At 41.2% G+C, this 14,749-nt stretch overlaps 1 protein-coding gene across 1 annotated transcript in view; it reads left to right on the forward strand.

Annotated features, from left to right (window-relative positions):
- The window catches only part of vopp1b (VOPP1 WW domain binding protein b), a gene marked incomplete at its 3' end in the record, with an annotated part of 69,245 nt that extends 62,649 nt beyond the window's left edge, over positions 1-6,596 (forward strand). Inside the window, exons 4-5 of the mRNA XM_080418045.1 lie at positions 3,548-3,681; positions 6,400-6,596. Of these exons, the coding sequence (XP_080274171.1) occupies positions 3,548-3,681; positions 6,400-6,596 (331 nt within the window). The remainder of the gene's footprint in view (positions 1-3,547; positions 3,682-6,399) is intronic.
- Positions 6,597-14,749: the final 8,153 nt, after the last annotated feature.

A 14,749-nucleotide genomic window follows, 5' to 3' on the forward strand; every position in this document is an offset into this window, starting at 1 on the left:
AAATCACCCAAGGCTCCATCTACGTACCTCTATGTGGGCCTCCCAGGGATGTAATGTCTTATCTTAAATTAGAAAAGATAAAATCCTCTGTAAAGGGTAACTCTGCAAGTTTCTTCCATGAATGGAATCCTTTTATAACCTACTTTAACTAGGTTAACAAACTCTGCCCCTTGACTGAATCCCCCCGTACCCTCTCCTAGTCCCTTCCCACTCCCTATCCATTCCCTCTCGTCTTCATCCTCCTCTTTTTTCCTTCCTCTTCCATTTTCTTTCTCCCTCTTCTTTCCTTTTTTTTAGTTACATTGTAGTTACTAACTTAGAATCAGTTTTACTTGCTTTATCTTTGACAACGGTGTGAACAATCTCCCCCCCCCCACACAATTTTGCATTTTATACACATCTGCCTGTGAGTACCTCCATGTATAACATCATTGAAATCTACATCTACTTGAATACTATTTACTACACTGTTGTCGTTGTTTCTTGTGGTTTTTATTTCATTTATTCTATTTATTTTGTTTATACTATTGTAGATGAACACACACACCTGTATGCCTGATCCATTGTATTTGGTGTTCCCTAAAAAAATAAGGAATGCCATGTTGAAGGTGGTTAAAATGTTCAGTTTAAAGGAGAAGGTAAAACATCCGCACACTGGTTCAAAGCTCCCAAAACTTTTATTAATGGTGCCATTAACCTATTTAGACCAGAGGCCGATTCTAAAAACGCCTTCTAAATCCTGACCTAAGTTTTCAGATTTAAAAAAAAAAAATTATATATATTTATTTAAAAAATATAAAACATGTTGCTATATACTGTTCATAGCAACAACAACCCCAAAACGGGTTCCCGTCTTGAAAGGTATAGTTACAAATAGGGGTTCCTGCCCTAAATGGGTTAATAAAATAAATTTTTGGTACTTTAACCCAGTGTGCAAGGAGAAGTGTTTTACCTTACCCTTCATTCTTGCCTTGATGTCCAGCACCTGGCCTAAACACAGGTACAAGATGTGCACACAATCTCCTCTGTAAATGTTCAGTTTAGCCACAATCCTCAACATCAATACATGATATGACATATAGTACTTAAATGAATGCTATGTGTGTGTGTCTGCCACATGCCAGACTGCCTCCACAACTCTTTTTTTTTACAAAGACGCTTGTGTGACAGGGGCCCATGCACAGAACACACACTGTAATCATTATTTTCTCAATTTCTAAACGAAAGTCTATGCAATACACATAAGTTACTAAAATAAAGGTTTGGCATAGGAATGATCCCATCAAACATAAAAATACATAAATGCAGTATGAAGCAGCTACTGATACTGTAAGTGATCATAACATGACTTAAAAGGGTCATTTACTCCGTCATAATCAGCAACATTACCAACTGCATTAGCTACTGTACAAAGTAGCTTCAATGTACTGTAGGCTGCTACTTGACTAAGTACTGTAACGTATAGTGTAGCTAGCTAGCTACTTGAAAGAGAGCTTTTATACACGCTTTGTTGTATGAAGCATAGTGAAAATAGCAGATCTATAAGCTCACAACATGTCACATGGCGATTATGAGCTCGTTCAAATGCTATTTTTTTTTCTTTTTTGCTCTACACCAAATGTGTTCGCCGAAAATAGCCAATGTACGACCTCACGCAACGCATCGCAACGCTATATGCGGTTTTTCGGCGAGTCTTCCCCTCAGAGTATAGGGATGGTTATGGTTCATGTGGTTAATCATACAGAGAGAATACACTCGAGGCCTGAAAATGGGGCTTGTACTTTCAGCCCATTTGGTTTGAGTTGTGACAGCCCAAAAGGGTTTGTGTGACAAATGAGGCCTTTCTCCACTGCTCTCTTTCTCTCCTTGTTTCCTCTGTATGCCTTCGGTTTCCTTACCTTTCTCTCTTCTCCTCCCTACATCTCACTACACGTCCAGTAACAGAGAGTGTACGGCCCCCTTTTGTTTACATTTGTACAGTCTGGGAGTTAAAAGAACGTTGCAGATTTTGCTGTGCAGCTCCACAGCAACACTATCTATCACGATCTGAATCCCCTACAGCAGTGTTTTTCCCAAACAGTGTGCCGAGGCAGGCTGGTTTGCCTTGACGCGAGTCACAAGTGTGCCCTTGGGATTTTGTGAAAAATGTACATTATCATTGCAGTATACAAGCATTTACTATATCGGAGCCAAGAATCAAACAATGTACCTGTATTTGTCACTACAGGTAAAAGCGGTGAAATGCTAGTGTGCCAATGTCCGTAAGTGGTTAACTGCAACACACAATAAGTTTGAGAACCATCGCCTTTGAGCCACAGCTCTACGGTAAGGCGCTGTGAACTATTGACACACTGGTGACACGAGTCACAAGTGTACATGAGAATTCAGTCAAAGTGGACAGAATACGCACAAACGCACGCACTTACACACAGACAGACAGACGACAACACACACACTTGTGCACAATGCAATGGGCTTTGGTCATCCGTCTTATCAGTGTAAGTGCACTTAGTCCCCACAAGAATACAAGTGGCCTAGGCCTAAAACAAATGTGCATTCACACATGAGCGTGCACACGCACGCACGCACACACACACACACACACACACACACACACACACACACACACACACACACACACACACACACACACACACACACACACACAATCTCTGCACATGGTGTTTGCATCTGGGGGGCCATCTTCGCTGCGCAGAGGAGTGGGCGACCGCATTGATTTCACTGGGATGAGGACGTCATTGTCCTTGTTGCCACGGTCACTCACTGTACATGATGCCTGTGCATGATTCATACTTCATGTGTGTGTGTGTGTTTGTGGGTGTGGGTGTCGGGCGTCGAGAATAGCCAAGCTTGCAGGTCTGCTATTTCTCGGCCGTTCTCGGTGCGACATAAATTAGCCAGGCTTTACCCCACTCCCCCACCCTGTTCTTCTGTAAATGAAGTGCTGCGCTTCTTTGCCATGGAAACCAGTTACATGAGCTCACAGCCTTGGTGAAGTACAATTGGGGGTGTGTGTGTGTGTGTGTGTGTGTGTGTGTGTGTGTGTGTGTGTGTGTGTGTGTGTGTGTGTGTGTGTGTGTGTGTGTGTGTGTGTGTGTGTGTGTGTGTGTGTGTGTGTGTGTGTGTGTGTGTGTGTGTGTGTGTGTGTGTGTGTGTGAATGCACATTTTTTTAGGCCACTTGTATTCTTGTGGGGACTAAATGCACTTACACTGAAAGACGGATGACCAAAGCCCATTGCATTGTGCATACGTTTGGTTTATATTTTCAGATTAAAAATATCTTTGGGCGATCCGATAGCCGAATGCTTAGGGTACATACCACAGGTATGCAAAATGGCTTCATCAAGGAAGAAGACAAGTGGAAGTGAAAGGCAAAAGGGAAGGATATGATGCAGTAATGGTCAAGTATGTATTCAAACGTGACCAAACTCTCTCGCCCTCTATCTCTGTCTGTCTGTCTGTCTGTCTGTCTGTCTGTCTGTCTGTCTGTCTGTCTGTCTGTCTGTCTGTCTCTCTCTCTCCCAGGCTGTTGTTGATGATGGGGGTGCTGTTCTGCTGTGGAGCAGGGTTCTTCGTCCGCAGGCGGATGTACCCCTCCCCTCTGAGTGAAGAACCTGCCTTCAATGTGTCCTTCACCAGGCAGCCCGTCTCCACACCAGGTCACCCACTAACACACACACACACACACACACACACACATCTTTGTCACTGTCGGGCAGAATCCTTGTATCTCCACATTTCAATGTTTGTTTTTGATCCCTTTTGGCTCTGGAGTGAAAACATCAGGGAACCCCTGTTCTAGACTGCTGTTATGGAGAAATCTCTGAAGGGCTCTGTACCTCATTGATCTTACAATCAATGTGAAACTTGACGCGGTTGAAGAGGCCGAGAGAGAGAGCAAAGAGAGTAAGAGATAAATAATTGAAGAGGTAAATCTATGTTGTAAATCGAGGATAAGCTGAACTGGAGCTCTCTCTTCCCTCAGGGCAACTGAATATTATGGTACTTTTCCACTATCAGCTCAAAACCACTCCATTCTACTCACATTTTGGGTTTTCCATTAGGCAGTCCCAATTCTTTTGAACGTTTTCAAAAATACATACAAATTATACAGTTTACTTTTTCTTTTTGGTGTGGGTGTGTGTGCCTACAGTATCAGTATAGACACCAGGTTTAAAAAAGCAGTGAATTTTCAGGCAAATCATGGTCAGTATCATGTCAGTATCATTCATGGTCAGTATCATCATGGCCAGTATCATGGTCAGTATCATGTCAGTATCATGGTCAGTATCATGGTCAGTATCATGGACAGTATCATGTCAGTATCATGTCAGTATCATGGTCAGTATCATGGACAGTATCATGTCAGTATCATGTCAGTATCATGGTCAGTATCATGGTCAGTATCATGTCAGTATCATGGTTAGTATCATGGTCAGTATCATGTCAGTATCATGGCAGTATCATGGTCAGTATCATGGTCAGTATCATGGTTAGTATCATGGTCAGACCATGGTCAGTATCATGTCAGTATCATGACAGTATCATGACAGTATCATGGGTCAGACCATGGTCAGTATCATGTCAGTATTATGGTCAGCATCATGGTCAGTATCATGTCAGTATCATGTCAGTGAGGACAACTCTCCTACCCGGATACTACCGTCAGGAGAAGGCGTGCTCTACTCAAGGGGATCTTGAGAAGTAGTCTCTTGGGATTAACTGGGTGCAGATTCTTGATAATACATGAAATAAAGGAACATCCGCACTCTCTTCAGTTATATTCTTGATTTATTTTTAAGGGTGAACAGCCGCATCAGACAGGTCTATCTAGAGAAACGGACGCGTTTCGGCACGTCGGCCTTCCTCAGCGTTTCAAACTAGAATACATCAAACAGGATGTGACATATATAGCTATGCGATAGAGTACAGCTGATTCTCATTGGTGAATACAATTCACTTACAATTCATTGTACTATTAATGTATACATTAAGCATTACACATAGTATTTGTTTAGAAAAAAAATTCTTAAAGTTTCCACAACCTCCACAACCAGAGTAAACAATTCATAGAAAACTGTAATTACAGAGCACAAGAGTAATATTAGAAATAAAGATGAGAAGTCTCCAGTTGCCAGGCACTATAATATGGTTAAACATGACATATGTACACTAAGATTTCAAGGTTTAGAAGTAGTCAATCCACTGAGAAGAGGTGGGGACAGAGACCGTGTTCTATTACAAAGGGAGGCTTACTGGATCCATGCATTAAATACTGAGTTCCCTAAGGGATTGAATGAAGAATTATTATTGAATTGTTTCCTATGAAATGTTTTCTATGAATTGTTTACTCTGGTTGTGGAGGTTGTGGAAACTTTAAGAACATTTTTTCTAAACAAATACTATGTGTAATGCTTAATGTATACATTAATAGTACAATGAATTGTAAGTGAATTGTATTCACCAATGAGAATCAGCTGTACTCTATCGCATAGCTATATATGTCACATCCTGTTTGATGTATTCTAGTTTGAAACGCTGAGGAAGGCCGACGTGCCGAAACGCGTCCGTTTCTCTAGATAGACCTGTCTGCTGCGGCTGTTCACCCTTAAAAATAAATCAAGAATATAACTGAAGAGAGTGCGGATGTTCCTTTATTTCAAGTATCATGTCAGTATCATGGTCAGCATCATGTCAGTATCATGGTCAGTATCATGTCATTATCATGGTCAGTATCATGGCAGTATCATGGTCAGTATCATGGCAGTATCATGGTCAGTATCATGTAGTGCTGCACGATTCTTGCTCAAATGTGAATCACGATTTTCCTCCATAAGAATTGAGATCACGATTCTCACACGATTCTCACACAATTCTCTTGTAAATATAAAAATATTAAGCAAAAAAAAAAAAAACATTTTGTTTTGTTTTTATTGAAAAAAAATTGCCATAATTTAAAATCGAGATTGCATAGGTGTCTGAATAGAGATCACGATCTTTTTTCGATTAATTGTGCAGCACTAGTATCATGTCAGTATCATGGTCAGTATCATGGTCAGTATCATGGTCAGTATCATGGTCAGTATCATGGTCAGTATCATGGTCAGTATCATGTCAGTATCATGGTCAGTATCATGGTCAGTATCATGTCAGTATCATGTCAGTATCATGGTCAGTATCATGGTCAGTATCATGTCAGTATCATGTCATTATCATGGTCAGTATCATGGTCAGTATCATGGTCAGTATCATGGTCAGTATCACGGTATAATGTCAATAATTAATCAACGCAACCCACACTGTCAGTTAACAAGTAATAAACTATACATCAATAGTAATTCATTATAAATAACAGTTTTTTTGTCTCTCCTCTGCAGTTTCCCAGCAACCAGGAGGCATGCCGGGTTTCGGCGTCAACGGCATGACTGGAGGAGACCCGTGTATGTCGGCCCCCGCTTACGCGGCGCAGCCCGGCTCGGCTCACGCCATGATGGGCCCCTACCCCCTGCCTCCGTCCTACTACAACCACCCGCCTCCGCCCTACGAACAACTGTTCAACACGGACAAGAAGTAACGTCAGGAACGGGGGTGGGGGGGGGGGGAGAGGCGGGAGAAACAGCCAACCTGCATTCGTTCCCATGAATGCATGGGAACGAAAAGAGGAGGCCGGGGTGTCCAGGGCAGGGGAGACGGACCCCTCAGACCTCCCCTTCCGTGTTTGGTGACATCATGAGAGGGACAGAGGACAGGAAGTGACGTTACTGTCTTTTATCATGTGGACTTGGAGCCTCACACTTAATTTTGAATGGACCTACTGTAGACTGTAGCGAGTACTATGTTGTACTTTGTAGAGACACGCACACAAACACGCACTCGCTAGCTCGCACGCACACAAACACACACACACACACACACACACACACACACACACACACACACACACACACACACACACACACACACACACACACACACACTCTCTCTTTCTCTGTGTAAATCTATCTAAATGAGATACATGGACCATGTGAGCCTGGTTGGACTACAGTCCAGGCGAATGTGGACATGTGTGTCTCTCTAGCAAACGCAATCACCCAACCTTCTTTTAGACCCACATGGAAATGTTGGTGTTTCACCTGTGAAATGAAGGTGACGTGAAATTTGGCATGCAAACTGAACGTATGAATGTGTTTTGAGTTTGCCCTGCATTGTCTTCTACGGTTCGATTTGTTAAAAAAAGAAGAAAAAAACGTTTCTTAACCACTTAAGCCCTATATCGATACGATGCGATGCGAGAGTGCAGACTAGCCAACACCAACTCGAGACTTCTACATAAAATGTGTTTGTTGAATGACAAATAGCGAAACTAGCCGATCTATAAGCTTGTGACATGCTGTGAGCTTATGGATCTGCTATTCTCACTATTTTTGTAATTAAACATATGAACAGTTTGGACAAATATTGACAAATTTGCCCGAAATATGGACCCCCCAGCGTTAATATTTTTATCATACATTTTTTATTACATTTTTAAATTGTGATATTATCAAACCGAACTATCAAACATAACGCAGTGTACATTTCCTTAATTGATTCAATAAAACATATCCCCACCGGCCATGCAAATGAATGACCAGAGGGGGGTATCGAAAGCAGAGGCAGAGGCAGGGACACCTGATTGGGTAGCGAGGCCGCCTGGGAAACAGAAGGTCCCAGGTTCGATTCCCGGCCCCGGCTATGTGTCGAGGGGTCCATGAGCCAGACACTTAACCCGTAATGACTTCCCCCTGAGCTGCTCAATATGACCACCTGAGCAGCCATCAGCTGGGTGAAGCTGAAACTGAATTCCCCCCTGTGGGGCTACATTACATGAGTGGTTCCCAAACTTTTCTGGATCAGGGCGCACTTGAGTGTGTGCTCGCCGCCCACCCATCTGACCACTTAACACGGCAACCGAATTGAACCCCACTTTCAGAACCACTGGATTATCGTCCGTGTTTGCACTTTGTGTTTGTTTTCGGTAAACATTGTAGCGGCCCTTTGGAAAGACTTTAACGTGATGTAACTACACAGTAATATGCTGTAACTTATCCCTAAAAATACGTTTTTTTTGTTTTGTTTATTTGTAATGACGGAATGTGTGCATTTCTTGATTGTTTTGTGATTACAATGAATTGATTACATCCTTGTAAGATTGTTGTAATAGTGTGGATGCCATAGGCAACCAAAGTATATTGAATGCACATATTCTTATATCCAGCCGCAAAACCTTGATTTAGTCTCTGCCGGGGGGAAACCTCATATTTCCAAAACTGTTACTTTTCAGGATTCAAATTCAAAGTAGCAGATCTAGACTGACATTCTGTCTAAAATCTGAAAAATTATAAGAGTAGCAGATCTATTGGCTTAATTGTCTTAATAATATACACAAACATCTTAAATCATGAATGTAATGTCCAATCAAACACTAATTTAAACACATGTTCCAGGGTGGGGCTGTCACGATCATGACATTTTACTCGACGTTTAATTGTCATACAAATAATTACAATTAACGATTTAATTGTGTTTTTGGCATTGAACATAAATAAAAACAACTTTTTGCCTTTGTAAACAAAAAATGCACAGGGCAGATAATAATTTTATACTTTCAAAATATTTTAAAAAATAGGGGAAATAGACAATCTTCAAGCTCACAACGTGTCGCATCACAATGCGTTGTGAGCTTGTACGTCTGCTATTTCCGCTATTTTGGGAAAATGTACAGTATGATTGTTTTTTTTACATGGAAACAATTATGATGATTATGCAAAATACTTGCGATTATCTAAAAAAACAATTGCGATTATGTAGTAATTGTAACAGGCCTAGTTCAGGGGCCTCTATAGTGTACCGCCAAAAGCATTTTCATTTCTGGCCTTAAGTGGGCGCCACAAATGCTAAAAGTTGAACTGTATCTAAATGCACCTACAGTTTTTTTTTGATTGATTGAATATTTTATTAGGCAAAAAATGTAAAACAGCACGTCCGTTCATAAAAGTCCTTGCGGACTTGTTTCCAATGAGGGCCTTGGTATTCAATTCATAGGCAGTATCTTACATCCTATCAGCAAGTGCAATGCAGCAAGATTTTGGCACTACGCATACATGTGTAATAATATTGTGTCAAATCAGGAATCGTGCGTTTGTAATTTTCTAAGTAATTTTAATTGATGTGAATTACATTTCTCCAATTCAGAAACCAGATGAGGTGCAAGTACCACACTTTGTAAGGAGCTTTAAAATCACAGCCCTTACTCTCCCAAAACAATGAATATAATAACATGAACCATAGGTCATAGAATCCAGCATTTTCCCATGGATTCCTTGGGTCATGATGATGCAACTCCCCAAATAGGCCCTTCCCATTTCTGATTTCTCGATTTATTTTGCTATTTTGGAATTTGCTTCTTAATGCACACTGGCATAAAAGCTGGGTTGTGTTTCAGACACAAGTTTTAAAGGGATTCTAGTCTAAATAAGCTTTCCTCTGTTCTTCGCCTTACTTTTAATACAGTTAGGCTACACGTTTGTTTTTAGTGCATTATTTCTCTGTATGAGTTTATGGATGTTCAGACAACTAAACTGGACAGACACGGTTCTCTGTTATGATGCCCAATGCACAGCAGAAATATTTGAAGGCCAAAGCAGACGATTGGGCAGCAATGTCATTGCTGTGATCCCAGCATGCATTGCACACAGTCATCCACAGCTGGAAATGGAGTTCAGGAATTAGCAAAGAGCAAAGTCTGTAGTCAACAAGAGATTGTGGTGCCTTGGTTGAATAACTGGTCAACAACAAATACCCAGGTAATATACCATATGCAGATAATTTGTAAAGAAATTATGCAAATTGTTTGAGTTCTTCTTCCTTTTCTGAGTCTCGACACTAAAATCTAGAGCTACTGAGTTCAAGTGTTCCATGATTTATTTGTTTTTTTCTTTTCTGAACTAGAGGTTGGCCCCATTCTGTCTTAAGCAGACATGTTGACGACATTCAAAACTTCTGATGGGCTTTTATTGATGGTTGTCTGCCTTGTCAAATCTGAGTGTGTTGCAGAGAGTACATTTAGCTTCGCAGACTTTCTTACCATCCCTGTTCGATAACCACAAAGGTTCTCCACACAGATGACGTTCTATGGCTCTAGCTCACTATGCTTTCTCTTGTGGTTTGCGTTTCACCTCGCTAAAGAAAACATCTGTGGTTTTCAGGCATGCACTGCACTGCACTTGAGATTAGCTCCGTTTCAATCCACTGTTCATGTTAAGCGTGTCTCCTTCAATATGGATAATGTCTAATTTTAAAACCGAAGATTAAAGAGTTTAATATGGAAATTAGATCAATTCCTCACAGGTAAATCCATTTAGGATTCACTTAAAGTACTCGAGACCCGTGCGGTAATTATGATAGTTCTGACCCGTGCCTGTGAGACTAGTCAATATTTTTGGACTGGATCTGCTCAGGTTCCGGGTTTTTGGTAAGATGGCTAAGATCAGAATCAGGATCAACTCTATTGTCACATCACAGGTTTTCAGGTGTAAAGAAGTGGGTGAAACTATTTTTTGTGCAAGCTCCATCCTTCATAGTTTTAAGAAAGGGGGGAGGGGCAGAGAGTGGGAGAGCAAGAAGGGGAAAAAAAGAAACCGGCCAAAAGAAAAATCGCAGATATGTACATTTATACACAAAGCATAACAAGTAGTATGTAGTTACATTATACATGAAGTTAGACATATATGGTGTAAAAAGTAGCAGGTACTATGTACATGAGGTTAGACATAAGGTGCAGGTTCAAAAAGATAGCAGCAGATGCAGTATATGACTGCAATGGTATACTGTAGTCTAGGAAACGCACACAGGAAAGGAAAAAAAAATGTGATTGTGGAGAACTATGGAAAAATGTGTGACTCCACTCAAACGCTCAAATTATTTTGCAGTTGAGGAGGTTACTCCTTTCATGGTTGTTTAGTCGAGGTCTGTGAGTTAAGGTTTTTTTGTGAGTTGCGTCAGATCATTCATCTTACAGATGAATTGTCTGAATATCAGCAGTACTACTACTACAGTATGTATATTGTGCCTGGTCCCATGGGCCTAATTGAATTCTCTCACTTTGGGTTCCCTGGCAGAAAATGTTCATGAAACGTTGCCATTGCATAATGTGCAAGTAGATTATGTATAAATGACATTGTTTGACCTTTTTTCACATGATATGCAACAGATAATTTTGTAAGTTTGTATCAGCATTTTGTCATGTTCTCACCATTTTGTCTTTCCCCTTTATCCTCCTGCTGCTTCTCTCTTGATTCTTTAACATGAAAATGATCACTAGCTGTCTGTGACACAATTGTAAATAAAGTTCACTTCTGATAAGAGGATTTTGACTCACTGTGGAACTGAAGTCACATTTCCCCTTGCAGTACGCAGTGGTGGAAGGAAGAAGTACTAAAAATGTTTACTTAAGTAAAAGTATCAATACTACAATGTAGAATACAAGTAAAAGTCCGGGTAATCAAAACTTACTCGAGTAAAAGTACAAAAGTATTGGCATCAAAATACACTTAAAGTACCAAAAGTAAAAGTACACATTGTGCAGAATGTCCCGCTTCACAGGTTGTCATGTCTAAAATGTATTAAAAAATATTTTTGAAGTAGGGGGCTGAAGTGATTAATGTATGTTTTGTAATAATAAAAACCTTCAAAGTAACTAAAGTTTTCAAATAATAGTGGAGTAAAAAGTACAATATTTGCCTCTGAGATGTAGTGAAGAAGTAGTAAAAGTATTGAACATTTTAAATACTCCAGTAAAGTAAAACATACCTCAAAATTCTATTTAAGTACAGTACATCTATCTACTTAATTACTATCCACCAATTGCAGTATGTTTTAGTAAAAGTAGTAAAAAAAAAATTGAGAATGTGCATGTGGGTTAAATATGACTGAGCTGTCACTGCGTTGCAGATGCAGTTGTTTTGTATTCTGATTGTGTGCACTGAAAGTGTTTGACTGCTCTACAAAGGAAACCGAAGGGACAGTATGGAATACTACATACAGAAACATCCATTTTAGTTAATAAATTGCATACAAAATATGTTGCTGCCAAGGTGAAGGCAGGAAATCAGGTGTGGGATTGCTCAAGGAAATAACTCAAATCACATTTAAATGTATTCTTTATTTCCAACAATATCAAACCTTGCATGACACTGCTCCTTCTCTTTGTAAAGCATTGGCTATCTAGGAAGCAGAGCATGTTTTTTTTCTTTCTTTTTTTCCATTTAACCACATTACCCATGTTTCCCTATTCTGGGCATGTCAGAACAGGCGAACATGGTCGAAAATAGGTGAACGTTCGGTGAAAATAGCCAATCTACAAGCGTAGATCGGTTATTTTCACTACAGAGAAGCGGTGTACAGGGGGGGGTAAAAAGGAGGGGACCAAGTATAGACCATTGGGGGAACCCCGGTCAACCAAGTATAATATGGGGGTTAAGACAACGCCCCAACACTGCCGTTCTGTTGCTGAAGCTCGAGTTGGGGGATGCAGAATCCATTATAAGACTGAAATCAAATACAGTCACAGGGGGAAATGGCTCACTCATTTACATCATATCCAAATCGTAAGGACATACACCGGCTACATTTACATGAGCACAATATCCACAATACTGACTCATATCCCATTCACGGCATTTCTGGGGATATACCATGTACACACACATTTCCAATTTCCCTATTTCTAGGACTATGAGCGTGTATTTATGCCAAGTGGGACCTGGCAAGTTTCTCAGTTTCTGACTTGAGTAGGTCAAATCCACATGAACAGTCCAAATTATAATGAAAGGTGTTTCTAAACGTCTAAGCAGACCTTCACGTTTCTATTTAGGCAATAGAAACATAACATCTCTTCCACAGCTTCTGCTATTGTGAAAGTAGCCAATCAAATCTACGTTTTTTTTTTTTCCTCTACGTCCATTTTGTTCCGGCCTCAACCACATGAACGCTCTGAGGTGGGAAGTTCTCACCATAGACATATTCACCTGTTTCCTAGGCTGTGTGTTTTCCCCTTCCTGTCGATTTAATTAAAATATCATTGGTCATCTGACCAGTTTCATTGGATTTCATTGGATCAAATCAACAGGAAGTGGAAAACACACAGCCTAGGAAACAGGTGAATAAAGGTAGACGCCTCCTTCGGCTCTGAGCAAGCCCCCAGAACCCAGTGGTTTCATTGAAGCCAAATGGACATGGTGGCCATTCATGGTAGTGCAGGCGCGTGCAGGCCTGGGGCTTCAACACATGAACGAGAAAACGGTTTCGACCAATGGGCTCGACTCACGAGCATGCGCACGAGCTTGCGCACGGGGCTGCGCGCTTCTGTGACGCAAAACGCGTCACTGTGACGCAAAACGCGTCACAGAAGTGACGCGTTTGGAGCCCCAAATAGGCCTCGCCCACCAAATTTCCAACCCGGAAGAAGGGTTCAAACAGGCCCATGCGCTGGGTGAGCAACTCAATGCAAGTGGATGGGAGGAGAATTCGGGTGCCCTCTCTATTATTTTTAACTCTATGGCTCTGAGGCATCGGTATCTCGGGCGCCATTTTAGCGTAGGCAAGCATCCCTGAAGCTTCCGCGTGTGTCACAGAAGGGGGCGTTCGGTAGGCCAATCAGAGCCAGGTGGGGGCGGGTCTTTTTGTAACCCAGCTCTTAACCCTTTAAAAGGCAGCAGCTGCGCACTGCGCAGCATCCAGTTAGTCGGAACTTGGCAAACTCCACACTCTGGATTTGTGCAATAATAAATCGTCTTTTACTGCAATTTAAACAGGTTCCTAGAGACATGGTCTTTCAAAGTTGATAGCTCTGTTCTGACCTGAATAGCTAACATTAAGGATGTTGGATAATGGCAATTCTGCAATGTGGCCAGCATATTTCATGTAGTCTGTCAGTGAATGGAGACAAAAATATTTTGAGACTATTACTGTTACTTGAATTATTGAAGTATTTTGGTAGAAAATATGCAATTTAGATGTAACCAAATATAGGCCTACGCCTACTGGATCCATAACTACATGTCTCGCATTTGTGACAAACTTAACCGCTTGAAAATAGGTTGAAAATTCAGGGAGTTGTGATGATTTTAATTGTGGAGAGACCGTCTGCTTCAATGGACATAAATGCATTAGAACAGTGGTTTCCATTATTTATTCGGCATTTGAGCCACGGAACACCGTTTGATGAGCTTTAGCCTCTCACACCCAAAACTTAAAATATGTTGTTATCGTTCGATAAGATGCTGTCAAAATAACATTTTTTTAACGTTTTCTAATTGTGTACCTGTATAATGCTAGTCTGGGAGACTTCGCCTCAGAGCCTGGACAGCAGGGGCGCGGCCACTGCGTTCTGATTCAAATCAACAGCCAATGAAGAAAAGGGGGCGGGATCCACTTGCAGTGGGTGTTGCATGTAAATAGGAGCGACGGGAAGAAATTGCGGCCGCCATTGTTGTGTACTGCTGTTTGCCTCTCGTCGGACTGTTTAGACTAGTTGCACAGCTCTCAGACCGGTAAGAGGCGTGTCCGCTCAGATTCTGAGCGTAAGTTACATCCCGTCCACAAATACCAGGGCTCTGGCCCAGAAGTTTCCTCGCCCCTCCCGTTTGTATGCGAGAGCTGGCGAAAACTTCTGGGAACTCAGATTAG

This window comes from Gymnoscopelus braueri, assembly GCF_963280865.1.
Source record: "Gymnoscopelus braueri genome assembly, chromosome: 21".
Taxonomy (NCBI): Eukaryota; Metazoa; Chordata; class Actinopteri; order Myctophiformes; family Myctophidae; genus Gymnoscopelus; species Gymnoscopelus braueri.